This window comes from Arvicanthis niloticus, chromosome 1 (assembly GCF_011762505.2).
Source record: "Arvicanthis niloticus isolate mArvNil1 chromosome 1, mArvNil1.pat.X, whole genome shotgun sequence".
Taxonomy (NCBI): Eukaryota; Metazoa; Chordata; class Mammalia; order Rodentia; family Muridae; genus Arvicanthis; species Arvicanthis niloticus.
Window position 1 is genome coordinate 151,951,010 of NC_047658.1, and position 26,943 is coordinate 151,977,952.

Sequence of the window (26,943 nt, forward strand, 5' to 3'; positions counted from 1 at the left end):
AAAAACAGACAGACAAGCAGACAGACAGACAGACAGAGACAGAGATAGACAGATACAACAAAACCCAAACAAACAAAAGGAAGCCACTCTATGCAGAAAAGGAAGTCTGCAGAAAGATGGATATCTCACAGAGGCTTTGGGTCCTTCGATATAGCTACTTCTCAGTTTGGTAAGGGGTGCAGTAGCTTTCCCCAGCATGGCTCGTGCAGGGGACGTCCTCCAGCTTTGGTGTCAGGGATATGGGCTCAAGCTAGAGGTCTGATCTCAAGATGCTAGTGTCCAGAACCGCTCGCTTTATTCTCTTTGAGATACCTTGAACTTCCTACATAGCCCAGGCTGACCCAGAACTTATGACTTTCCTGCTTTCTGAGCATCTGCAATTATAGGAGTGTGCCACTGCCCAGAGAGAGGCCAGGACTGGGATCAAGGAGGCAACAGGCAACCCTGGGGTTCTACAGAAACACACACACACACACACCCTTCTATAGACACACATACCTTTCTATACACACACACTCTTCTATAGACACACACACACACCCTTCTATACACACACACCCTTCTATACACACACACACCCTTCTATATACACACACCCTTCTATACACACACACCCTTCTATAGACACACACACACACACTCCTTTCATAATCTATAAACTAAAGTTAGAGTATCTGAACTTAAGCCTGCCTCATGTTCTATGTTACAACCTCCCAGTGGGGTCCTGGGGTTTCTCCAGGAAGCCTTCTGATTATGGGTGTTATGTTTTATAAAAAATAAAGAGAGAAGGAATATGTTTGGTGGAGGTGCAGTCCGGTGTGGGGGAAGGAGGTGCCTCTGCGGGCCCATGCTGAGGCATCCCTTCCTCCTGAGGGACCAGCCATGCAATGGTACAGTATAGAATAGTTTATTCAGGGCATGGGGAGGGAAGTTGAGAGGGTAGAGACAGAGAAAGGCAGAGAGAGAGAGAGAGAGACAGACAGACAGAGAGACAGAGACAGAGACAGAGAGAGAGACAGAGACAGAGAGAGAGAGTAGAGGAGTAGAGGCTGGCCATGAGCACGTGGAAGGGAGAATGGGGAGAGGGGGGAGCAGGAGCAAGAGAGTTAAGAGAGAGGAGGGGGCAAGCAGCCCCTTTTATAGTGAGTCAGGCATACCTGGCTGTTGCCAGGTAACTGTGGGGTAGAGTCTAAACAAAATGCCAACATTGGGTCCATCGTTTTTTAAACCTCTTTCCAGATAGATTCCCCACTTCTGCCTGCTCTCCCTGTCCTGCATTACCCAACTCAGAAGCATGCTGTACACTTCGGACTCACTCACATTGGGCCATCAATCAAATCGTGGAACCAGATCTCCCCAACCCCAGCATCCTCTCTACAAATGGCTAATAACTGGTCCTAAACTCTCCTGACCCCTCTTAGTTGGCCATCTCCTTACCATCCTGCCCCCTCCGCTACCAGGTAAACTCCTGCATTCCCCGTTCCAATCTGCGGTGGTGTCTCTTACCGTTTTCTACAAACTTGTCACCTTTGCTCAAGTCCCACAATAGTCCCATCTTAGGGCCACAGGGAGGACTGAGAGGGGCCCTTGTATGGGACTCCCCAGGCCTGACTAGAAGGCAGTTAGTGGGTTTCCGACAATGAGCCCCTCCCATCTTTGTTCTGCTGGAACGGAGGACAACAGGTGGGGTTGGAACAGCTCACAGAGAGCAGGCAAGTTGAATGTCAGAAGCACTTTATTAGACTCCAGGGCCCTGAGAAGCCACCCTCACAGTCTGGGCAGGCCACCCCCAGCAGCTCCAGCTGCACAGGAAGTGAGTAGGTAAAAGAATCCACATGGCTTTCTACTGTGAGGGCTCTAGGAAGGTGCTGAACCCACAGCTGCTTCCCTCTCCTCCCGCAGCCTCTCCTGACCCCCCACATCTACATCGGTCTTGGGGTAGAAAGGGAAGCTTGGGCCTTCAGTACAGGAAACCGGCTTGAAGCCAGCCACCTGCTCTGCTTGAACAGGGAAGGGGCCGTGTAAAAACCTGTCACCAGGAGCAGAGGGGAGCAGAGGGTACGGCAGCATAATCTGTCCAGGAGCGAGCTTGCAGGCTCTCTGAATCAGATTTTCTCCTGCAGGCCCAAAGCTCCTGGCTAGGCTCACTAAAGGCAGGCGGTGACTGACGAAGCAAGGTGGTAGATGGCTGGATGAGGCAGCTCACAACCAGCATGGTTTCCCTTGCCCACGTCTTAGGTCACCAGTCCCGTTCAGCGGGCTCTCGGTAGGGCAGGCCTAAGAGCTTGAAGACGTCCTTCTCTGTGGGGGTGGGCAGCACCTGTCCAGGCCCCACCTTGATGCCTTGGCTGTTCCGGACCACAGCTGCACTAAGGGCATGTTCCGACAGGCTCATGCCCTTGGTCTTGGCCAGAGCTCTCATGGACCGGTTGAAGTGGGCAGACCCAGTGAAGTAGAGCAGGGCACAGGCAAACTCGCTGTAGGGCACCACGATGATGTCCAGTCGCCGGTGGCGCTGGCCGGCCCCTGGGAGCCGGCACACACCCAGGTACTTCTGCTGCTGGCCATTCTCCTCCTGGCTCACCAAGTCATCTGTGAGGAACCCTGGCCCAATACAAGAAATGTCTGGTAGGGCAAGGAGCCAGGCCTGACTGACTAAGGTTGCCTAAGATTCTTTACTCCCAGCTTACTCTATGGTTATTTATGTGTCGAGTTGAGAGACCCCGCCCCTCTGGACCCAGTTCCTCATCTGTGGAAAGTGGACAGTTTCACCAGGTGAGACCCCCACCTGCAGGGATGTTGGGCACCTGTTTTATTGTCTTTGGCCCCAGGAGAGGGAGGATTCTTGCAAAGCCCTTCCCCCACAGCATGTCTCAAATTGAGGACTTGGAGGTGACAACTGAGAGGTGGCTGCCCACTTCTAGCCTGCTCACCCAAAGACAGAGTGGATACCTTGCTGCCGAAGGCTGTCAAGGAGGCGGCTGAAGATGCCCTGGTGGGACCGGCCATCGGGGTGAGTAATGAGCACGTCCACATCCCCGCAGGTCATCTTCCCCCGGCGGTAAGAGCCACAGGCCACACACAGCAGCCCAGGGTTGAAGGCCTGGGCTGATATCCGGACCTGGGGAAGAGCAGGGAGAAGCGAAAGGCTGAGGGCCTCTCCCAGGGCAGCATATGGCCTTTGTCCCAGTCCTATCCCCAGGATTCATACTAAGCTGAGGGGATGCACTGGGGCACTGGAGAGGCCCGAGGACATTGGTTCTGCCTCAGCAGAAGGTCTCTGTTTAAGAGTAGTGGACACTCCTTGGGTTCTGGCTCCAACCCACATCCAGTGGCCAGGCCTGTGAAAGTCCACCACCAATATAGGCCATGCCCGTGCAGCTCAAGCAGCCTAGGAACCTGGAGCTGCTGGCAGTGGGAGCTCAGTTCAGGCCTGAGCAGGTGGCTGCCAGAAAGCCTCCAACCGGGCTGGAGAAAATGAAGCACAAAATACCACTGCACCCATGGGACGGGGAGAACAGGAGGGGTCCGGCTGGCCTGTGAGCGAAGGATCTGAGAGCTAAATGAGGAAGAGTAAGCCTCCACCAGACACTGTGGAGGTCTTTCGTATGGAGATGTATCCCGCCCCCATTGGAGGACACTGAGCTTTGAGGGGCCCTGGATGTTCACAACCAGGATACCCCAATTCCCTGACAAGTAGTTCTGCTAATCCCTTTGATCCCTTCTTGGGTCTCCCAGGAGAATGGGAAGAGGCTGCCTAGGTGAGCAATCCCCCCAGAATCCCTAGAGCAGGAGCCTACTTGTGGGCAGGCTGCAGTGGGGACACCGGTCTCTTCCAATGGGCTGGGAGCTGGTGGCCGACCTGGCATTCTCTGTGCCTGGACACTGTAGCTGAGTGTCAGCATTGGCCCTGCAGCTTGGATGGAGAGATGGGTCTATCCTCCAGCACTGGTCCCTTAGTTCCATCTGTGGGAGCCGGTGGAGGCTTATTCTCCCTCATTTAGGTCTCTCAGATCCTTCTGCTAACAGGCTGATTTGTCTACCACTCACCAAGACCCTTGCCCACACACCAGCCTGATCCCGACGCCAGCTGAACAAACAACAGACATCTGGTATACCCTGTCTCTCTTGACTCAACACTGCACATGGACTTACAGACTTAGCCCCTAGCCCTAAGCTGAACCTTTAACTTGGCCAACTAGATGTTTTTTGGGTTTTTTTCCTTTCTGTGACACTGAGAGTGGAAGCAGAGTCTTGGGCATGCTCAGTAACCTCTGAACCACATACTCAGGCCTTGAGGCTGTGCCTGCCCCATGCTAGGCTACCAGTGCCCGGTGCTCATGCTCTCTGACCCTGAGACCATAGGGCTGCTATTGCAGTACCCACCCCACCTGGGGTTCTCTGGGCCTATAGCTCTGGTATATACAACCTCTGTTGACCTCTTAACGTCCACGGCCTGCAGGGTTGCCCAGCTAGGGCTTCAGGAGCTCTCAGCTTGAGCTGTGCCTACCGTCTGCTCAATCTCTGCAGCCTCCTCCCTGGGCATGCGGTCCAGGAAGTCATCGTAGTGCTTCAAGCCAATGGCCTGCTGAGCGGTCAGGGAGCCCAGGCTTCGGACATCGTCTAGGTTTCGGAAGCCCTGGAGAAAAGCAGCCAGAAAAGAGGTATGAGGACCTGGGACTAATAAACAGACCAGAAGTCACAGGTGGCTGTCACAGCTGCTGTCAGGGAAGACATAAGGCAGGACCAACCAAGTCCAGTCTCTATTCAGTGGGACATGTCATGATCTGGGGATGCTGGTCCCTCATTCCTTGGTCTAGAATGGGTCTGAGCTTCACTCTCACTAACTCCCAAGATCATTCTTGGCATGGCCAAGTTTGAGAGCCACTGTTCTAGACATGCAGTCCAAAGCCTAGGCTCCTTAGAAAGTCCCTTGCTGAAACCAGGCAGATCAAGGCTAGCCTGGTCTACATAGCAAGTTCTAGGTTAGCCCTGGCTACATAGTGAGATATAGTTTCAAAAAACAAACAAACAAACAAACAAAAAACCCACAAACAAATAAAAACAAAAACAATAGAAAATCCCTTGTTGGTATGTGGGACAGAGTAATGTACTTATTGTTTCTGTCCACAGGTCAAGGACACTAAGTCATGTGGCTGTTCTGGGGACAGGAGGGGGACCAATGTGAACTCTGATGTCCTTGTAGTTGGATTTCACTCCTATGAGGACCCAGGGTGGGAAAACAGGGACCCCGGTTCCTGAGGGAAACAGGAAGGGGTGTGGGCAGAGGCTCTGTAACAGCAATACTGAAGTGGTAGATGGGCTGGGTACGACCTGATGGTACCACATCTGGGCAGTCTTCGTCCCAGCTCCCCAGATGTTGGAGAAGAGCTCCAAGACTGGCACACTGTCACTGATGTGGTCTAGCTTCCGCAGATGCCCACTCTCCAGGATCTCCATGACCTTCTCTGCCATCCGCTTGCCAATTCCTGGGATGCTACAGGCCTCCTAGGGAGGAAGTAGCACAGAGGAGGATGAGGAAGAGGCTAGGAAGGGAGAGCCAGGAGAGGGGAATCTGACTCCTTCAGCAGAATATCTCCTCAAAAGCCAGCCCAGCAACCATACAGAACTTGTCCTTTGGTTCCCAGAGACCAGCAATAAGTAGAGAAAATGGCCAGGCATGCCTTAAATCCCAGAACTCCTGGAGGCGGAGGCAGAAGCACCGGCTGCAGTCTGTGAGTTCCAGACCAGTCAGGGCTATGTAGAGAGAGAGACTCTGTCTCCAAAAGAAGAAAAAATAAAACAAAATAACCACAAAAAGAGGTAGAGGAAACGACAGTGCTATCATCACTACCACCATATCACAAGTGTGCACCTACATCCCCTGAGGGCTCACTGCACCACACTGCCTGACTGGGGGCTCACTGCACCACACTGCCTGATGGGGGCTCACTGCACCACACTGCCTGATAGGGGCTCACTGTGTGTCATTCTGTGCTACTGGGACCATCTTCCAACCTTACAAAATCGCTGTGAATGGCCTACAGTTGTTAATTCCTTTCAAGTGACTGAAAAACTGACAGAGTAACTGTCTAGAGTCCACAATCAATGGGCTCCAGAGTCTAACACATGTACACCAGGCCTGGCTTTAAACTCATCATATAAAAATACTCAGACACAGAGGAAACAGTGTAATAAACCCCTAAGCACTCATTTTCTAATCGTAACGATTTTGCTGGTCCATTCCACCAACATCCCCTTTTCTTTTATCAGTTTATCTCTATGTGTAAATCCCAGCCATTATAAAATCTTAACCACTAAATCTGACGCCCATTGGTGACTACAGTTAACCACTAGTTAATGACTAGTGCTGCCATTAACCAGTACTGAGTAAAGAGGCAACCTCTCCCCATCGCCACGTACCTGGTAGGAGCTGACAGGCTTGTGGAAGCTCTTGAGGGCATTGATAGCCTTGGCATAGCCCAGGGCCCTCCACTTGTCTCCCTGGACGGTGTAGGCTTTAGCCAACACTTCCAGCTTCTCTGTGATGTGCAGGTTGTAGTTGGTTGCCTTCTGGCTCGAGGGCTGTGCACAGACCCACTTATCCAGAGCTTTTGGGGCTGGGTCAGGCCCACCATCTTCCTCAGGGGGAGCGGGGTAGTGCCCAGTGATCAAGGCTTGCAGATCTGCTGAGCTAACCTGGGGCTCTTCCCCATCGCTGGCTTCATCCTCTGAGCTGAGCTGCAAATAGAAGAAGGCAATAAATCTGTGCCCTCCTCAGAAGAGAGGGTGGTCTGGTGGGTAGGCTTCTCCTGCTTTCCCTCGATGAAGAGTCTCCACAGGGCTTCCTCCCGAGCCCAGCCATGGGTTTCCCAATGGCGTATGGCAGATATGACTTGGTGAATACAGGACTGATAGATGTTGGGAAGAGATGGACAGGTGCATAATCAAGAGAGACCTAGAATTTTCTGTATAACCTCCAGGGCCTTCCACTTCTGTGATCAGCACCCTGAGCTGGGAGGCTCCTCACCTGGGCTTGGGTTCTTGGTGGCTTTTCTGCCTTTGGGGGAGGAGATATAGCTCTGGTGTGAGGAGGGGAAAGAGAGAGGGTTGTCCTGGGTAGAACCCCTTGGGTGCCAGGAGCAGGAGCATCTTGGCCTGACTTGCTGGGCTCTGGTTCGTCCAAGGACCTAGAGGGCAGGGGGAGGTCACAGGCAGTTAGGATATTAAAAGTTTCACCTGCCTCTGTCCCCCAATCTTTCTCTACACTGAAACCTTGGTTTCCAAGTATGTCCAATTTAAAAAGTAGAAATTATCAACCAACACCTAGGAAGAAGAGTGGCCTGCCTGTTGGGAATGGAAAGGCTGAATCCGTCTGTGTCTGCCAGTGTTCCCTCCTGCAGGCACAGGCTCAGCCAGGCTGACTTCACCAGCTGAGCACCAGGGGGTAGCTGGGGCAGCTTGAGGAGCCGGAGAGCCCGTTCATAGTCCATGCCTTCATCCACCACAATGTGAGTGACTCCTGGGGCCTGGGCAGGGCACACCTGGCCGCCATGCTGAATAATCTGCTTCTCAAAGAGTTCAGCCCGGGCTCGTCCAATGCCAGTGGGCATAATGTGGGCCCTCAGGGAGCCCAGCCAGCCTGTAGAGAGGGCATTCAAATAATTATGGTAATACTATCATCATCATCGTCATTATTATATTGCGCTATTATTTGAGACAGGGTCTCATGTAGCCCAGGCTGGTCTCAAACCCACTATGTAACAGAGGATAACCTTGAACTTTTGATTCTTCTGCCTCTGCTCCAAGTGCTGGGATTACAGGCTGTATGTCAGTGAGCTGAGAAGGTTTTAGATATAATGAACAGTTTGAAGTCACCTCCCTTCCTTTTCCTGCGATCCAGAGAACAAAATGCCTTCAAGGAATTCTACCACAGACACGCAGCAAACTTTTTTTGTTGTTGTTTTGTTGTGCTTTTCGAGTTTGAAGCCAGCCTGGTCTACAGAGTGTGTTCCAGGACAGCCAGGAGTATTACAGGGGAGAGAAACCCTGTCTCAGAAAAAACAAAAACAAAATCAAAAGACACAGGGCCAGCTGGACGTGGTGCTGCACACCTGTAAGCCGGGCACTTGGGAGGTTGAGGCAGGAGGATCGGGAGGTTGAGGCAGGAGGATCGGGAGCTTAAGGTCATTCTCAGCTATAAGGCAAGGTCAAGGTTACAATGAGACTCTGAACAAGAGAAAAGGACAGAAACCAAGGTAGGTACAAAGAGACCGTGGCCCCTACACAGGTAAGGCCGCTTCTGCTCTCTGATTCTGACTGAAAACAGAAGGCTGGGATTCCAATATATGAGTTCTGAAGGTGGACTGGCTTACCTCCAGCTTCTCTCGCCTCCCTTCTGGGAATCTTTGCAAGTGCTTTTGATGATGGATCTGCATGAATTTTCTTTCGCTTGGGAAATGCCTTCAAGATGCCCTGGGGGTCCATCGAAGTGTGCTGGCTCCTGACCTTTCTGTTTAAGGATAGATGTCATACAGAAATCCAGGAGTGAGAGCCACCCCTTGATTATTTGGCATAGAGATGGGATTTGGGGGAACAGACCCCTTTCTCAGAGGTCTCGGAAACCCCAGTTAAACTTAAGTGATTTAATCCGAGTACCACACACACCACCAGCCTTTCAACCGGAACAGTACTGAGGGAAGCCGGGAAAGGTTGGGATTACTATGGTGTAGGGGAGGTGTTGACCCAAAGGAAACAACATTGGGGGGAGGGGAATACAGCGCAGAGTCGGCCTCTGTTTCCACTTCCAAGAGGCTTTTCCAAAATGATAACAGGCTAGGAAACGTGACTACATCTTCAGGAGCGTCTTCATCTCCCCAGTGAATTGGAGTCTAAAGGACAAGTCACATAAACCTCACTCACATCATCTTTCTCTAGCCCTAATGTACATTCGCAGAAGAAAATCTGGGGAGTGAGGCTTCTGGGAAAGTTGTGGGCACGCTGTGCACCTGCCCCTGTCGCAGCCTCATCGCGCGGGTCTGAGCCCCGCAGCTGCAGGGAGGTGGCGTTCAGCCGCAGCTGGTGTAGGGTGCCCTCACAGCTGGAGGTGGGCAAGACCGGAGCAGCTGGCGTGAACCAGGGACTCCCAGCTGGGGCAGAAAGCTGCTCCTGGGAGTCGGAACATCTCCATCCCACCCGGCTCCAGGACCGGTCCAAAGTAGGACAGAATCTCCCGGCAAAGAGAAATAAACTTACCATGGGAGCCAATGAAAGCGGACTGGGGGGTGGGGAACTGGAAAAAAAAAAAAAATCAGTTCCCAGAATACTTCCCGGGTCATCCGGAAGTGATCATGGGTCCCGTAGTTGCCATGGCAGTGGCCAGGCGCGTTGCTGGGCGGAGGGAAGATGGCGGTGACTAGCTGGCTGGAGCTTTTGCGGTCAGCCGAGAAGACGGCGCTGCTGCAGGATGGTAACTCGAGCCCCTTCGTTTTACCCCAACCCCCACCAGGACGGGATCTATGCGCCCGCTCCCCCAGGGAGGGCCTCAGCCTGGGTGGGCAGAGCTGGAACTGTCGCAGCAGCCATGCCAGCTTCCTGCTTTTGTGGAGGAAAACAGGCCCAGGGAGATGACCCGAGTGGAACTCAAGTCTTGGTCACCCACCTCAAGAGTTCCTTATACCATCCCCCCCAGAGTTTTGTTGGTATTTCCCAATAATTCACTTTGCATTCATCATCGTTCCTCGGGGCTGTACCAAGAGGCTAATTCTCCACCCCATTTTACTGATGAGGAAACTGAAATCCAGGAACTAAGTTTTAGATCAAACCCGGGTTTTGCAGATAATCGGGTATAATTCACGACCTGGGACCCCATGCACCTCAGTTTGGGGGTTCTATTGATAATGGCAGCCCAGTGGCATAGAAAGGAGAGACAGCAGGGTTTTAGGTCAACTTTGCCATCGATTCACCATGGCCTCTTAAATTGTTAGGACCCCATTTTTCTTCAATTATAAAATGAAGTGGGTGGGCTGCCACTGTTGTTTCTAAGGTCCTTTCCAACTGTGTTTTGTTTATGATATGAATTTCAAATTGTTCCCTGATCTTTAGGGGAGATAGAGCAAAGATTAAGGTCTAAATAACTAGGATCTGAGATGTCAGCTTTTTTCATCCTGCAACTGGCCAGTTTAAGTCCCCTGCACCCCAGAAGTCTTTCATGGACTCACTTGGCAGCCAGGGTGACTTAGGTCTGAATTCCTGAGGCTTTAAAGCTAACAGCTAGGGACTTAACATCCATAGACAGATGCCTGGAGTTTGTGGAAATTAAAATCAGGTTTCATTTGCTCCTACCTACAGCATTTAGGGAGGGAGCCCATTACCATGTGCCAAATTCTGTGCTAGAACAGATAGAAAAACAAACAAACAACAACAACACAGACAAACAAAACCAACCATGGTTTGTGGTCTCAATCATAAAATGATCAAGAAAAATATATAACTAAACAGCAGCTTGTGTTAAATCAAGGTTGGAATCTTAGAAAGGCAAAGGTAGCCCATGCCTGCTATCTTTGCACTCAGAAGGTTAAGGCAGGAGACTAGTTTAAAAGGAAGGAAGACAGACAGACAGACAGACAGACAGACAGACAGACAGGAAGAATTGAGATAGTCTGTGAAATGCTAAGAAAGTGTGGAGATGAAAATAATTTTCTCTTTGGATAATCACCAAACACAAGAGGTGATATTTCTAGCCCCTAAGGAATTTTTAATAGTTGTTTGGTAAGTGGGGATGAAGGAGTGAGGGCGTGTAGAGGAATGAATCACACATAGAGGCAAAAGAAGTGTGAGCGTGTGTAAATGTGAGTGTGCACAGCACGGTGTTAAGCAGGCACCATTCAGGTACTGCCTGCACGGCGTCTGGGGCCAGATACAGGGAAAATAGGCTGTAAAAGGAAAAAGAAGAAAATGGAGACTGTCCCAGACTGACTGGGATGTGTTGCAGCTTTGGGATACACTTTACAAGATAGTGGTCTTTTATTTTGAGACAGAGTCTCACTGTGTAGTCCTGGCTGGTCTAACATGTGCTCTGTAGATCAGGCTGGCCTTGAAGGTTCTCCAGCCTCTGCCTCCCTAGTGTTAGGATAAAATTCATGTACCGTCATGCTTGACCCATTTTTTGTGATATATATATATATATATACGTGTATATATATATATATATATATATATATATATATGCATATACACAGTATAAAATGTACTATCTCAACCATTTTAGGTTATGCACTTAGGGGTCACTAAGGACAGTCTCACTGTTTTCACCTGTCACCAATATCCAGCTCCAAAAGTTTCGTTCTCAAAAATCAATACTTTGCACCCAGAAAACACAACTCTTCCCCAGCCCCTAGCTACTTTGTTTTTCAGTTAAATTGATTAATCTAAGAGCTTCATGTAAATGGAATCAAATAATATTTAATTATTTCACAAAGCAAAAGGTTTTCAGAGTTCATCGATGTCATAACATGTGTCAAAATTTCCTTTTTAATTTTTTTTTTTTTTTTTTTTTGTGAGCTTATGTGGAGGCCAGAGGTCAGACTAGGGTGCCTTTCCTCACAATTGCCCATGATGGTTTTTACTTTTTTAACATTAATTTTTAACATTAACTTGTGTGTGTGTGTGTGTGTGCGCGCGTGCGTGTGTGTATGCACACACCTGCCGTAGCATATATGTGGAGATCAGAGGACAACTTGTGGGAATTGGTTCTTTCTCTCCACCATGTGAGTTCTGGGATCAGTCAGGTTACTGGGCTTGGTGACAACCCCTTTCACCAGGTCTTGCTGGGCTTCACCTTGTTTTGAGAAAGCATCTCTTACTTACAGGGACCTAGGGTTTACTGTTGAGGCTTGGCTGGCTGTTCAGTGAGAGAGCCGCAGGAGCCTCTTCTCTCCAACTCCCCAGTCGTGGGATTATATGCACATGTCACTGCCCCAGACTTTGTATATGGATCCTGGGATCAGTCAGGTCCTTAGACTTGAATGGCAAGCTGACTGCATCCTCTGCCAACATCATCCTTCTGTTTTCAAGCTGTTCCAGTGTGTGTATACCCTCTGCTCTGTGTTCATCCGTCTACGGATGGGTACTTGGGTACTTGGGTAGCTCCTGCCTTTGGTTGTTGTGAATAATACTGCTTTGAACATGATATGTAAGTGCATATGAAGTCTGCTTCTGTTGCTCTTGGTCATAAGGCAGTATTGGGGGGTATGGTGTATCTGTATGATGCTTCTGTGTGAGTGCGTACGTACACAGAGGTCTTAGCAGGCGTCACGTGTGTGAAGGCCAGGCTTTGACTTTAGTCCTCTGTTACTCTCGGCCTGGGGCAGTCTCTCACTGAAGGGGCAGCTCAATTTTGGCTTTGGAGACCTGCCTGTTTCTGCCCTCCAAAGCTGGGGTTACAGGCATGCACTAGCTATTTATGTAGCGTGCTGAGGATTCAAACTCAATTCGTCATGCCTGCAGAGCACTCCTAGCTGTGAACCAGATTATTAAGGGTGCTGAAACCTAGGGCCTACCAAGAGGTCTTGCAAATTTGGGGTAAGTTGCCTGAAATACCAGTTAGCAATGACTCAGGGGAACTGTGTGGTAGAAAAGCGAGTTACTCGGGAGAAAGCCACCGTAGGGCTCTCGTTCTTGAAGCTGACGGAGGTTACATGTCCACTGGCTATAAAGACCCTTTGTCAGTCTTCCCAAGGAGGCTACCTGTATCTATTTACCTGCCTGTAAGAAAAAGAAGAAATTACACAGGTCTGCCCTTGAGCAAGTGCTTGTGGGCTAGGAGACTCCCTTGAGTTCCCTTATCTTTTAGTGGATGGTACATTAATGTTTTTTCATTCTTGCGGTGAGCATCTGAGTTCCTGTTATAACCAGGTCCAGTGGCTGATCTCGGGAAACCATGGACACCACCCACCCCCATCCAATAGAAGAGACAAGCAATAACCAAAGACTCACACAAGAGACATAAAAATCATAAACCAAGCATGTGTGGGGCAGAAAACACACGATGATGGTGTCTGGGCTCTACGCCGGGAATGGCCTAGAGATGTGTAGACAATGGCTGAGTGACATGGCTGGGAGAAGGTGGCTGTCAGGGGACCCAGCTCACATCAGTGTGGAGCCCTGGTTGTAGTAGTACAGAAAGACATTTGTCTCAGATGCTTGCAACACTGTGCTGGTGGGAAGAAGCTCTGCTGTGAGCAGACATGTTCAGAGAAAGGAAGGGAGCCTGAGGCACACATAAAGCCGTGGTGGCCACAAGTCAACTCTGGTAGACGTTCTTGGGGCTGTTGCTGTTTCACGGTGTATGGGGGTGGCGGGGCGGACATCTCAGTCTGCAGGGGGTAAGACAAAGGAAGGCTTGAAGTAAGGTGCTCTCCTCTCGGTGTGCAGGGAAGAGGATGGTGCACTATTTGTTCCCAGACGGGAAGGAAATGGCGGAAGAATATGATGAGAAGACCAGTGAACTCCTTGGTAAGTGTGGGACTCTGGGGGGAGGGGATCAGCAGTTCTTAGAGCTGACTAAGGAGTGAACTCCTTGGTAAGTGCTGGGACCCCAGGCCTCAGCAGCTCTTGGGGGTGACTGAGATAATTTGAATGCCTTTGGCCTCAGGCTTGAGGTGTGATGTCAGCATGCAGTGTGCAGAGTAAGGAGACGGAGGTCCTTCGGGGCAAGACTGTCCCTGAGAAGGGTATGAACATCAGAAGCGGGGTGGGCATCCTTTACCTGAAATAGCCTGTTCCCCACCTCCAGGTAAATGAGAGAGAGAGCCAGTGAGCCTCTCAGTCAGGACTAGTGTTATTAGAAACAACTGGAAAAGCTTATCACGGAGGAGGCTGTGTAGAAGGGGGTGGGAGTAAAGCAAGGCATGCACTTCAAGCTTTATGCTTGCTCCTTCTTTTGCTTCCTGAAGCCACACCACAAGGGCAAGCATCAGAGGTGGCAGCTTCTGACCTTGCCTCCTAGATGATACCGTGACACCATATTAAATATTACCCTCATCTTGAAGAACGATGAGAACTGGGGAGGAGTGGTGGGTTTCGGCTCCACTGCTTTTGTTCCTGCAGGTTCCCCTCCTTAAGAGTAGGCTCATAAGTAGGCTCTTGCTCGGCTCGGATTTCGGGGGGATTATTTGATTTGCCCGAGCGGTTCCCAGGCACAAACAGCAGCGGTAACTGACTTCCCAGAGCTGGTGACCAGCTCTGTGACCCAGGGCCTAAAGCTGTCTGCCATGAGAGCTGGTCTCTTTATTAAGTTGCACCTGAAATGCTAAGACCAATGACGGAATCACAGGCTGGGATATTTTCATGTCTTTATTCTATACTTTCATTTCTCCCTGGGTCTGATCGACAGGTAGTATTGTTGAGGGAATTTCTTTTTCCCTTTTCCTGACAGCTCATAAATGTCTCCAGCTGACAACGTGGGTTATGCTGGTTTGCATATTCTCTCAGTCTCCAGTCTTAAGATGTGTGTGTGCCCTGCGCATGCTCAGTTGCAGTGAAGGTGTTGATCCCAACTTATTATGAGCTGCTTGGGCTCCAGTCCCAATTGGTTTAGTCTGGCGCTATTAAAAATCTTGATGTGTTTAGCATATGACACTGATTCGCTGGAAACCAATACAGTAGTAATATCCTCACAATGCATTGTAATTTATAGTGCTCCCGGGGGTGGTAGTGGGGGGGGGACAGCCTTGGAATGCCTGACATGGGAGAACTTATGAAAGCAGAGGTCACGTGAGCTAGCCACCGTCACCGTCACCTGCCTGTCCAGCCACAGCTCCTGCTCAGGCCTGCACATCACTTCTGTGTTCCACACAGCAAATAAAGCTGCAGAGGCTATAAAAACACACAGACAAACCCAGCCCTCGCCGCACTTAGGTGTGATATTAAAATGAAGACCAAGGCTGCCTGCTCTGCTGTCCCACATCACCTTCAGTTCTGGAGGCGGCAGCCTGGGCTAGACCTTCAAAGTTCCTTTTCTTTATCAGCAACAATGGAGGAGGGACTTGGTTCACCATTTGGCTGCTTTACCTAATAATGACATTTACACGTTAACTGGGCATTATTCCAGGGACTTTACATGAATTACATCTTCATTAAAGCCCCCGGACGACGACGACATAGGCACTGTTGTCCCCCATTTCACAGTTGAGGGAGGAAGCTCAGAGGAGGCGAGCGCCATGTTGAAAATCCAAAAGCTGTATGGTATCTGAGAGCTGGAGACTTTAAATCCTGCTCTCTTTGGTTTGCTTTCTTTTCTCAAGATGTGGTTCTCCTTCGAAGCCCGGGATGCAGCCTGGGACTCACTGTGCACCCCAGGCTGGGCCAGCCCCCCCAAATGAGCCTTCTAGAGCTGAGGTCAAGATGTGTGTGGGCAAACCCGTCTCTGAGACCTAGTTCTTCCTTTTACCTCCCCTAGGTTCCACCCAGCTACCTTGCAAAATACTCTCCAATATTAGTGTTTCTTTCTTTCTTTCTTTTCTTTCTTTCTTTGCTTTTAAGATAGGATCTCTGTCCATTGCCTGTGTTAGCCTCAAACTTGTGGGTTCAAGTGGTCCTCTGGCCTCATTTCCCAAGTAGCTGGGACTGCAGGCACATGCCACAATGCCTGGTTATTAATGTATAAATATAATCTCTGCTGGAACTAGCTTTCTGCTTGTGCATACTATGAAGTAAAATACGGATATGGTTTTCGTGGCAGAAAGTGAAATGGTTTCCATTTTTTCCCCAGCTAATATACAAATTTGATAATTGGTCAAACAGGTTTTCTATTAGGAAAAAAAAAAAAGCTCAGAAAGTAATTTAGAGAGGAGGACTTGCCAGTAGGTGTGCATCTGTCTGGGACAAAGTTCCTCCAGTCGGTGTTAATAAGCATGTTAGTGTCATCTTTTTTTCTCCCCTCCCGGGGCTGTTCATTCCCACCCCCACCCCCCCACTCCACAATGAGCGCTGTATGTATTCATAGAGAAAAGAGCTGAAGGGCCTTGTAACAATGATCGGAACATCAAACCAACCCCCAGAAGAACACAGCATGTCCAGGGGGCCAGGCTGAAGGGCAGACCGTCCCCCAGCGATTACATTTGGATTACCTCTTAATCTGCTTTGGTATTTGACCGCCAGCCTAACCACCACAGGCTGCATTCGGAGGATATTGAGTACTTTCATCCCCAGGCACTTGAGCGCCTTTATAAATGACCCACTCGATTCCCTTCAGCCTCCTCAGGGATGGGCCAGGCAGCTGTTTAATAGCCACAGAGCAGTGTTGCAGTGTTTTAGGGCAGAAAAGAAGAATCCTGCATCCAGTTTAAGCTGCAGGGAGTATTTAGGAAAGGGGAATGTAATTATCCGTATTGGAAGTGGGCCAGGCCTTGGAGCTTTGGGGAAAGAGGCCTTTAGGACCTCCACTTTCCAGCCCACCTGAAAGATGGGGCTGCTTTCAGCAGTCTGGGGCGTCAGCCTGCTTCCTGCTGACTTGAGAAAAGCCCCCCTGGCATTGTCTCCTTCATCCATTCTCCCATCAAACCCTTACAGGGTCATCGGAAGTCTCCTTTCCAAAAACTGGGTGACTCAGCCCAGAAGAGAGAGCAGCATCCCAGGGAGCTAGCTGCCTTGTACACGCCAGTTTGGGTTTAGCATATAATCAAATCAGGATGACAGCAGGTGGAGCAGTCCTCTGTTGCCGCAGGAGCTGACCTTGAGTACAAGAACAAAGAGGGGACCAGAAAGCCCAAGACTGTCTGTCAAGACTGTGTTTGCACGTGTGCACACATGCCCACATGCATTAGAAAAGTAAGGACTTCAGAATCTTTCATTGGATCTTGCCGCTTGAAACCTACCTACGTGTTACATTCTTACACAAATATAATTTCCCAGGGTGTTTTACAGAAAGTGAGATGGCCAAGAACACCAAGCTCCCATGACCCCAAGTAGCATTGGAGTTAAGAGAGAAGACAGCCAGCAGGTCTGTGCTTTTTCCTTCTAGGGCATGTTTCTGAGGAAGATGGAGTTGGTCTTCCTTAAAGAGTTGGACCGGGTGGGAAGTCCTGCAGTGATTCTCGCCTCTAAGGGCCATACTGGTGATGTTCCCAGGACAATAAGTGTAACAGAGCCCATGATGACAGGGCATCTTGCTTTTCTAGCCCAGGTACATAAAAACTCATCATATTGCCCTTCAGCTAACCAAGCCTGGCCTTTAGATAGAGAAACAGAAGCCGGACATGGTGATGCACACCTTTAATCTCAGCACCCAGGAGGCCGAGGCAGAAGGGTCACTGTGAATTTGAGGCTATCCTTGTCTAAATAGCATGTTCTGGGACAACCAAGACTACATAGAGACCATGTCTCAATAAAAACAAGAAAAGACAAAGCAGTGACTGAGGAAAGCTGTCAGGATGTCACCTCTGCTTAGAATACTCGGAGACTAGCTCACTTCTTTATTGATGATTGGATTCTGGACATGGGGTGATAAGACCCAAATTATCTTTGTCTGTTTTAAGACAGGATTTTGTTATCTAGCCCAGGATAGCCTATAGCCTCCATCCTACCAGCCTAAGTGTGTGTGTGTGTGTGTGTCATTGTGATTTGTAGACCTGAATCCTAACTGTTGCTTTTGCAAGTAGCTTTCACTGTTCCTCAGTAATTCTCCTCGGTCCCCTGGAGAGTGGAGGTGAAGGGGGCAGGTGAGGAAGAAATGCCTTCTCCTCAATAAACAAACAAAAATAAAGCTGTTAGACTAGACGAATCCTCCTTAGGCCCGTGATGACTGTGCTCTGCCATACAGCGATGCCAGGCCGACATGAGGCCTTGTCTGATAGTCTCGGCCAGGTGGTAGTGGCACACACCTTTAATCTCAGGACTTGGGAGACAGAGGCAGGCGAATCTGTGAGTTCACAGCCTGCCTGGTCTACATAGTGAGTTCTAGGACTGTCAGAGTTGCATAGTGAGACCCTCTCTTAAAACACCAAGTGATGCTGGGGTATCTGTGCTCGCCATGTGAGCCGTCCCAACACTGCTGTCGGCATGTCTGGGGGAAAAGTACTTTCCTGCCTCATTTTTCTATGTATACTGTTGCTGGGCTTCCCTGCTCTTTACCTTCTGAGTGCTGAGGATCCAGCCCATGGTCTCAGTCATGCTAGGCTCAGGCTCTGCCACTAAGCTGCACCCCAGCCTGCACGGCATTTTATACATGGTTTGAGGATCCAGGGGCGATCTTTGCTCTCGTAGGGAGTTGATTTCATCATCTTGTCACGGTGCGCTGCTCCTAGGAGGCATCTATCACTTGTTTGTAACTGTGACAGAGACCCTAGAGGCTGGCTTCCAGTTGGCTGAGGTACCACGGTGGCTAGGTTTGCATATACTCCTGGTCACAGTCCATTCGCTTAAGGAAGTATTTGTGGGTGTAAGAAGTTGCCTAGAAAGCATATTTCCAAGTTTTACTCTTCCTTATTAATTTTCATTATAAACTTGCAAATGTGTTTCTAGGGAGAATCTTGGCCCTAAGATGTAATAAAACCACACTGCAGAATGCAGCAGACCTTATAAAAAGCCCATATTCAAGGGAAAGTTCTAATTTTACATCACGCTTCTGTGTTCGCTTTTTGTGCTCACAGTGGTGAGCATGTGCAGGATTGCCCTTGCTGATGAAAAGCCCCCAGGCCCCGTGCTGCCACCCTTCTGCCCCACCCTGAAAAGAGACCCACCCCGGAAACAGCTGTGGTACCCCACCAGGCCTTTCAGAGTCGGTCAGCTCCTAGAGCAGCTGCAGGAGGCGGCAGGATTTCAGCACCGAATGCTCAGCTCTTGCCTAGGATGCCCAAACTCGGCAGCCCCAGGCTTCTCAATAGAACGGGAAGGAAGGGTGGAGGGCACTCCCCTCCCCAGCAGAGAGCCTCTGCCACTGGCAGGTGGCACAGCAGCCACCAGCACAGGTGGGGCTCATTTCCCAGTGCTGCCGACAGAACTCCTGTCTGGATCTATGCTTTCCATTCTGTGCCTTATTTTAAAAGACAGCAACAACAAAAACTTGACCTGGTAGCAGGTCTCTAAGCCCAGCACCCATGCCAGGAAGATCACCAGAAGGTGAAACTACTAGTTTTCATCATAAAACAAACCTAACGGGGATATAGGGCAGGGCTAAAAGCATCAACAACAACAACAAAAGAACCCTTTCAGAGATACCTGAATTATAAAACATGGCAAAGTAAAGATTATTATTTGCATTATCAAGTTATAAATGTAAGGATCTATTATTTTACAAAAAAAATGCCACATTTATAATTAGTCCATTGTAAGCGGATGTTTGTGTGCACTTTGTAACTACCCAGTGTACCAGTTTGTGTACCCAGTGTACCCAGTTTGTGTGCACTACCCTCGGGTTATTCAAATGCTGATTTCTCTGCCCTCAGGTCTTATTTCAATCTGGACACAGGATTGTAATACTTATGTCAAGAATCTCCAGTCTCAAGTTTGTGTAAACAGTTCGTACCCTTTATTCCCTGATCACCCAAAGGCGGGGCAGAAGAGAGAATAGGGTGGGGATGTCTGCCAACCAGAGGAAAGATAGAAAGGAAAGAGGGAGATTCAGATCAGCGCAGAAGATGGAGGATTTGGAGCCATGAGGAAGGGGTCCAGAGAGAACTCATGCACATATCGTATCGTGGGTGGGGCTGGGAGGAGCCAGATTAGTGTAGGAGGTTAAAGTAGATCGGTTAACTGCTCAGGAATTGAGGTACAGCTTGAAATAAATCTTGGTTTCTCTGTGCAGTTCTTGAGGACTAGCATAAGGTAAAGAAATACAGTTGTCAGATTAATTCACTATTTACATTTATATTAAGAGTAATTCACTTACAGTCCATTTAAAATGCAGAACAAGCCCATAAAACAAAAATATATAAGTCTAACAAAATACAGTGTGTGCCTGAGACTTTGTGTTCATTGCGATGCTAGAGGTCAAGCCTAGTGCTTGGGAAAACTGACCGTGAGTTACACTCCAGCTCGAGACTACATTTAAATACAACTTTTGTGCTGTCAGGGTTTTGTTGTTTGTAGTTGTTTTAAGGCAGGTGTACCTGAAGTAAGTAAATGCCTTTATTTAGACTTTCTGAATCATGAGACAAATCTGGACAAACAGCCTCCATCCACTCAATTCATTTTTCCTTCATATGGTTTTCTAGAGGGGGAAAATGCACCCAAAGGTGGGTGTGGGGTTGTGGGGGTGCCGGTGTGCAGGCAAACTCTGAAATCCAAGCATTTGAGGCCAAGACACAAGGAATAGTTTGGAAACAGCCTGGGCTGTAAGTCCATGTCCCAAGAAACATCATCAAAGCACAGCTAGACTTCCATCTGAAGACCCGGATTTCCCATTTCCAGAAATGGCCTTTGTAGCCTCTTTGCCTTCGGTTGGGTGCCATGCCCCATGATTCCCATCAGAGCTTCATTCCCGTTCCAGTTGTATGCCTGCCTTTGAAATGGACTTTGCAGGTTACCTGCTGCTGTACTGCCCCATTTGATTTCCCAAGTTATGTGTTGATTCCTGGCTCAGATACACAAGGCCCAGCATTGAGACCAAAGCCTGGGCTTCTCCTGTTCCAGTTATCCAATGTCTTGTCAGCTTTGGCAGCAGAGAGCGTTAATCCATTGCTTGTTTCTCTCTGCAGTGAGAAAGTGGCGTGTCAAAAATGCCCTGGGAGCCATGGGCCAGTGGCAGCTTGAAGTGGGGGAGCCAGTGCCTTCAGGAGCTGGGAGCCTGGGACCCGAGCTCATCAAGGAAAGTAATGCCAATGTATGTCTGTTTGTCCGGGGTCTAATGGGGAGTGGGAAGAGACTCCTGACCCCTAGGGCAGGGTCCATAATTTGTTCACCTTCTATCCACCATGCCCACCTAGCCACATTAGGTTTGTGTGAGCATCCAAAGGGTATGGCACAGCAATTGCAACCTGCCTCAGGTGGGGAGCCATGAGAAGAGCAGAGGGGCTTCTTGTCTGGCTCTGGGAAGAGCCTGGGGAGGGGGGGAGCCAACCTTCTGTACCTTTCCCCCTGAATGGTCCTTGATAAACTGGGCATCATACCACATGCCTATAATCCCAGCACTGGAGGAGGTGGAGGCCCGAGAACCGTTAAGTTCAAGGTCATCTTACTGCACAGTGAGTCCAAGGCCAACCTGGGTTGATTTGCTTTTCATAGCCCATCTTCATGCGCAAGGACACCAAAACAAGTTTCCAGTGGCGGATTCGAAATCTCCCCTACCCAAAGGATGTGTATAGTGTGTCTGTGGCCCAGAAGGAGCGCTGCATCATTGTTAGAACGACAAACAAAAAGTGAGTCGGGTGGTGGGCACCGGTTTACTGTGTGTGGGTGGAGCGGAGCGAGCTCTCTGGCTGCTCTGGATCTGGGAGGCGGTGCTCAGAGTGGACCAGGTAACTGCGCAGTAGCCCCGCCGAGGCAGCAGAACTCAGCCAGTTTCTAATTCCATCCGCGGCATATACTGGTGCTCAGCTGACTGTTGAGTGAATGAGGGTTTAAGTGATCACATAGCCATTGCTTGTGGTCTCTGGTACCTTTACTCTAAGGTGGTTATGTCCTTGATCTGGTGAACTTGGCTTGATGACAGCACTGCATAGGCAGGGAGTCATGTCCTGGAAGGTACACCTGCCTTGGTGGCAATTTGAGACTTTAAAGTATCAAACAGTGCAGGAGTAACCCCTGTCCCTCCCTTACTGAGAGAAAGTGGCCAGATGTTTGGCTCCCAGAAATCTCTGAAATTCTGTTTCAGATCCTCTCTGTGGTCTGCTGGGTGGTAAGGTTTGAGAGGAGGTGGGATCACATTTGCGATTCTGCCGCTCTAGCTCATGAAAGAGAGCCTAGGAGTGAATCGGTTCAGCCTGAGCTAAAAAGAGGATGTGGCCAACTCTAACCTGGGGCTTCATTTTGGGAGGTTTTTTTTTTGGTTTTGTTTTATCTTCTCAACCACAAGCTGCAAAACTACCCAGCTTGCTGCTTGGGTACAGAGCCTAGCCCCATGGTACTGCTATATCATTTGCCACTTTGCAGGAGAGCTCCCTGCCCCCCCCTTCAGGTGGTGTGGTACAGTCCCCCTGAGAGGCCTGCCTACAGGGAAGCAGGGGAACTCCCCCCACCTCCAGCGCAGCCCTGGGTCCTGTCCTCCTCTTAGCACCCCACACCCTATCACTTTGGCAGGGTTAAAGGGACAAGGGAAAGGGTAGAGATGAATGAATTAATTTCAGGATTATTGCTGTATGTGCAGCCAGCAGCCCCTGTAGTGGACCTTGTCTATAAATATAAAGTCATAATAATAAGGGTTTACGTTTATAAAGTGCACTGAAGTCCTAAGATAAAAGGCCGTTTATTCCCGTTATTGTTCTCATCATTAACAGGAGTCAGTGCCTGAAGTGGAATTTAGCAATTTCAGACAACAGAGAAATTGCCTGTAGAAAACAAACTCCATGCTTCAGCAAGCATTCCCTGGCGGAAGAAGCCCTGGGTCCAAACTGGGAACAAAAGTGCTTCTGATAGCACTTGAATCTGCAGCTTAGCACTTTGTAAAGCTGGCTGCTGCCTCCTTTTTGTCCCCCAGAGGTCACTGTCGAATACAGATATCAGGCAGAAATGTGATTACAAGCGAGTGCTAAAGGAAAGGCTAAGCTGGCTCACCAAAAATTCATCTGAGCAGATCCTCTGGGCCCCATCTCCTGCACACATATACCGTATATACCGTAGGTGGCGCTATTGGCCAGGGGCTCCGTAGCTAGCAGGGCATTCTAGCACCCAGTGGTGGGGATTGGGGACATTGTTGAGATGCTTGTGGAAGCAAGGTAGGATGGGAGTGGTACCCTGGGAGGAGGGCTTCCCACAAAGGGGGAAAAATGGTATTTTTGTGCTCACTTTGAAACTGAGATTCTGAGTCCTAACCAGGCTCAGCCCTGCCCCCTGCAGGTCCATCAGATAGGAAGCCAGAGAGGGTGCCACAGGCAAACAGCCTTTCCTGGATGGACCTGCCTTCTACGTGGAGAAATACAGTCTGTACCTGTACTTTCAACAATCAAACAAAACACAAGAGTGTTTTATATGTGCAGGGTCTAATTTTTTTCAGAATACTTTAAAAATCTCTTTCCTGATCATATCCTTCACGGCATACATGCAGCATATTAATGAATGTAGAGGCACGGAAGAAGTGGGCACCACGTGACCTGTACCTGGGCATCCTCACTGCACCCCACCATGGCACTTTTCTTCACCTCGTTTTAATATTCCAGCATGTGGTTCCCAGCCAAAGCTGCACAGTTGCCTTGCTGGTATCTGCCTGACCCTGGAGAATGTGGTTAGCCACTTTGTTTAAAGAAGTGATTCCAGGGCCTTGTGGTAGTTAGTCCTCAGCCTTGGTATTAATGCGATGGGCTGGGGAAGGAAGAAACTACTTCTTTCTACATGATTCTGGTGTGGTACCATCTGGTCCCGATAAGAACATTGGTGTAAAGAAGGTTCCAGACCTCATCCCGGAAGCTGGCAGCCGTTAAGTGAAAAGATGGCTGTGTGCTGGACTAGGAAGATGCTGGTTTATAGCTAGCCTCTGCCATGTGTCAACTGTAGTATTTAGGCCAACTTCTCACTTAGGAGAATGGTGTTTATACTACCTCAAGGATTGTTTGGGGAATTTGACGATATCAGATACATGCCTGCTCCTGTACGACAGACGGCCAAGGTGCCAAAGCACGGATCTGAAGAGAGCTGGCTAACCACACTGTGATGATACAGTAAGCACAGGTTGTATCAGTAAGCATCACCAGAAGGCAGGACTCAGTGGTCAGATAACTTGAGTGTGGACCTGTTCATTGTGACTCTAGGAGTGACAGAAGGGACGGGAGGGCTGGAGACCTCTCTGGTTACCTGCCAAGCCCAGTGTGCAGGCTGAGGAAGTGTGGGGCAGGGCTCACGGAATTCTCCACAGCGTCCTGCTCCTGCCTCAGCTCTCCCTCAGGGATGTTCACTGAGCCTGCGAAGGCACCTATGAAGGGTCTCGGGGAATTGTGCAGGGGATACAGGCAGAGCAGGCAGGATGGGAAGGTACTGGGACTGTGTCAGAAGCACAGTGGGTTCCTCTCAGCCAGATACTGGTGACCATTCAAGTTCAGTCACTGTAGGAGCAAATCCTGAGTGGGTGAGTGGAAGCTCATGAAGGTACCACGTGGCAGGAGACTCGAGGGAAAAGGTGTTTAACCTCACCCAGTAAACAAACCTCTGCCTCTCAGGCCTGTGCTCCAGGCACGGGCTGCCTCAGTTTCCTAGACTGGCAGAGGTAGGGTAAGGAAAGGGGCAAACCACACTCCTTAAGTTCCCTAAGATCCTGAAGTTGCCCTGGGGGCGGGGGGAGGTCAGGGTGGAGACAAACCCTGGGCTGCTTCTCCTCCATTGGCCCTGCCTGGATGCGGGTGTGGGAGGAACTTCTCTGCCGGTTCTGCTCTCTGTGTATATTTGCAAGGAAGATGTTAACACTTCCTAACCGGCCTTTGTGTTCACCTAATCTCTGCTGTTTAACCTTTGACCCCCTGCTATTATCAGCGTCTGCCACCTTTGCTGGCCAGACCAGGGCCCCAGGAAAAGCCCTCACTCGGCCTGTTGGCTAGGAAGAGGATGAAGCAGGCATTCCACCCTGTTGCAGGCAGATGGATCGCCTTTCCCTGGGGCAGAGCTTTGGAAAGGAAAGCCACTTGCCTTACATTAGGGTCCCCAGCCCCCACTCCTTTTGAACTGTCAGTCTTTAAGTAAACATTCTTTTCCTGCATTGGGTCCCAGCACCTTAGTGGGGAGAGGGGAACCTGGGAAGAGAGCTTCCCCCCCACCCCCAGCCTCTTCTGAACTGAGGGATTTGGGCAGGGAGGACCGGCCAGAAGTGCTGCATTGATGTCAACTCTCTGAGTCCTCGGGGCATCAGGGCTTTTGAAGTGGACTCAGTGTAGCTGTCACCACAAGGGCCAGGACCCTCTGAAGTATTAAAAGCCATTCTCTCTGGGCCCATCTCTTGAGTTTGTTATACCTGCCTAAGATTTCCCTCCTCAGCCCACACAGCCTCTCCCTCTGCAGTAAAGGACTCCTTGTCCAGGTGAAGGCTCCAGCAGTCCCTGGCCAGTGCCCAGCCCACCCAGACACCAAGGAGATGGCCAAGTGAGGCTGTTTGAGGGGAAGGGCCTTTCCTTAGGCCCTGGTCTAATGAGCATCAGGTGTGTGAGGAAATCTCCGACCCCAGCCTCCTACAACACTGACAACTGAGCAGGGAGGCAGGCAGCGCCTCAGCCCCCTCAGGGAGAAAGCTCTTTGTGCTGTGCTTTCCTCTCTGGTTTTAGTGGTCCCTCTAAGAAGGCCCCACTAAAAACCACTTGGGGTGCTTTTTGTGTCATTGGGAGTTCCAGCCCTGCATGGTGAGTCTCTCTGGCCCCCGGGCTAACCTCAGAACTCTCCCTGGCTCTGCTCACCTTTGGCTATGAGGCCACTAGCATCCTTTAAGAAACTCAAACTCAAAACAGGCCTTTCCTGTGGGTTTCCCTGTTTCCTCTCGAGCTGTAGAGAAAATGGGGGCACTCTGTGGGGAACCTAGTGTCTCCCAAGTGTCGGGGTCACCATACTGGTTCCCCAGTAGCCTCTTGTATCCCCACAGATACTACAAGAAGTTCTCCATCCCTGACTTAGACAGACACCAGCTTCCTCTGGATGATTCTGCACTGAGCTTTGCCCACGCCAACTGCACCCTGATAATCTCTGTAAGATTCGCTCAGATTTGGCATCAAGAAGAGGTTTCTCATCCCTCACCCACTTCCCTGAATTCAAGCATCCCAAACCTTTGGTGTGCTTGTTGGAGAACAGACATCTAGTCATCTGGGGATATGGGGGTGGGGGTGGGGGTGGAGACCGAGAGGGAACCATACCCCCAAAGCTCACAGGGTGGCAGTGAAGTGGGGCAGTGGTGGTAACCACAAGCCTTAGGTTGTCCCCTTGGGCCTGCTCTTCCCCAGCCACAGGAGCTGAGCAAGTCCTTCAGACCTATACACCAAGGTCTTCATGTACACGGAGGGTCATGGAGAACCAGAGTGAGTGTGGGAGGGAGAGGCTAGTAACTGAGTTATGTTTTCTCCCTGGTTCCCTCCACAGTATCAGAAGCCGAAGGAGGTCATGGCAGCTGAGTCAGAGCTACAGAAGGAGTTAAAGAAGGTAAAGACGGCCCACAGCAGTGACGGGGACTGTAAGACACAGTAGCTGTCCTGAGCCTTGCACTCCAGTGTGGAGGAACCCAGGAGACTTCCGGGCTTGGGTTTTGTGGTGCAGGCAGCCTCCTCTCTTCTAAGAACTACAGAGTCCACAGAGCTGGCTCTTGGGGCACAGTTTGCTTCCACCTGTGGATTTATTCCTCAGTAAAGTCATGTGCAGTTGCTCTGGAAGGACTCACTGCCCTTTTCTCTACTCCTGTGTATCTCGCCCTTCCCTGGATGCCCCAGCCCGCCTTCCCATCCTGGGGGCCTCCCACACAAGCCTTCCAGCTAAAGGGGCAGAAGAGTGGGAACAGGGCTGGGCATCTTGTAATCTCCCATGTGCTGGCTGGCCTTATGCGAGTGGCTCAGGAAAAACTCCTCTGAGGCAAGTGTGGGTAAAAGGGAAGTTTAAAAATTCAGCTATCTTGGAAACAGCACAGAACGTTAAGACACTATAGTTAAAAGAACATAATTACAGTATTGTCAAAGGCGTGTGTATGGTGGGACAGAAGTGAAAGGTCACCATAGCTCAGCATCCTAGAGGCCTCCAACAGTTCCTTGTCTACACCCCGAAGAGGTAGAAGAAACCTTTTTGTTCTTGGGGACACAGGCCATGTTTTTGCCCTCCCCCTGTACACATTCCTGA

General features: G+C 50.0%; 2 protein-coding genes across 5 annotated transcripts; one reads left to right on the forward strand and one right to left on the reverse strand.

The window, feature by feature from the left end:
• Positions 1–1,717: 1,717 nt before the first annotated feature.
• On the reverse strand, positions 1,718–9,333 carry Poll (DNA polymerase lambda). Of its 2 annotated transcripts, none has more exons than XM_034496072.2 (9): positions 9,256–9,333; positions 8,376–8,512; positions 7,348–7,642; positions 7,031–7,190; positions 6,424–6,741; positions 5,335–5,508; positions 4,511–4,639; positions 2,953–3,121; positions 1,718–2,604 (listed from the first exon to the last, which is right to left on the reverse strand). In XM_034496072.2, exons 2-9 carry the CDS (start codon positions 8,485–8,487, stop codon positions 2,240–2,242), a joined length of 1,722 nt encoding a protein of 573 aa, XP_034351963.1. In that variant the 5' UTR covers positions 8,488–8,512; positions 9,256–9,333; the 3' UTR covers positions 1,718–2,239. The 2 variants fall into 2 exon arrangements, with proteins under 2 accessions (XP_034351963.1, XP_076778911.1); XM_076922796.1 differs by lacking the exon at positions 9,256–9,333 and adding an exon at positions 8,923–9,201.
• On the forward strand, positions 9,325–26,486 carry Dpcd (deleted in primary ciliary dyskinesia homolog (mouse)). 3 transcript variants are annotated; one of them, XM_034496110.2, is made up of 6 exons: positions 9,325–9,469; positions 13,435–13,515; positions 20,697–20,821; positions 21,223–21,356; positions 25,709–25,811; positions 26,200–26,486. In XM_034496110.2, exons 1-6 carry the CDS (start codon positions 9,406–9,408, stop codon positions 26,302–26,304), a joined length of 612 nt encoding a protein of 203 aa, XP_034352001.1. In that variant the 5' UTR covers positions 9,325–9,405; the 3' UTR covers positions 26,305–26,486. The 3 variants fall into 3 exon arrangements, with proteins under 3 accessions (XP_034352001.1, XP_034352010.1, XP_076778940.1); XM_034496119.2 differs by having other exon boundaries at positions 9,397–9,469; positions 20,697–20,810; XM_076922825.1 differs by lacking the exons at positions 9,325–9,469; positions 13,435–13,515 and adding an exon at positions 13,569–13,582 and having other exon boundaries at positions 20,697–20,810.
• The last annotated feature ends 457 nt before the right edge of the window (positions 26,487–26,943 follow it).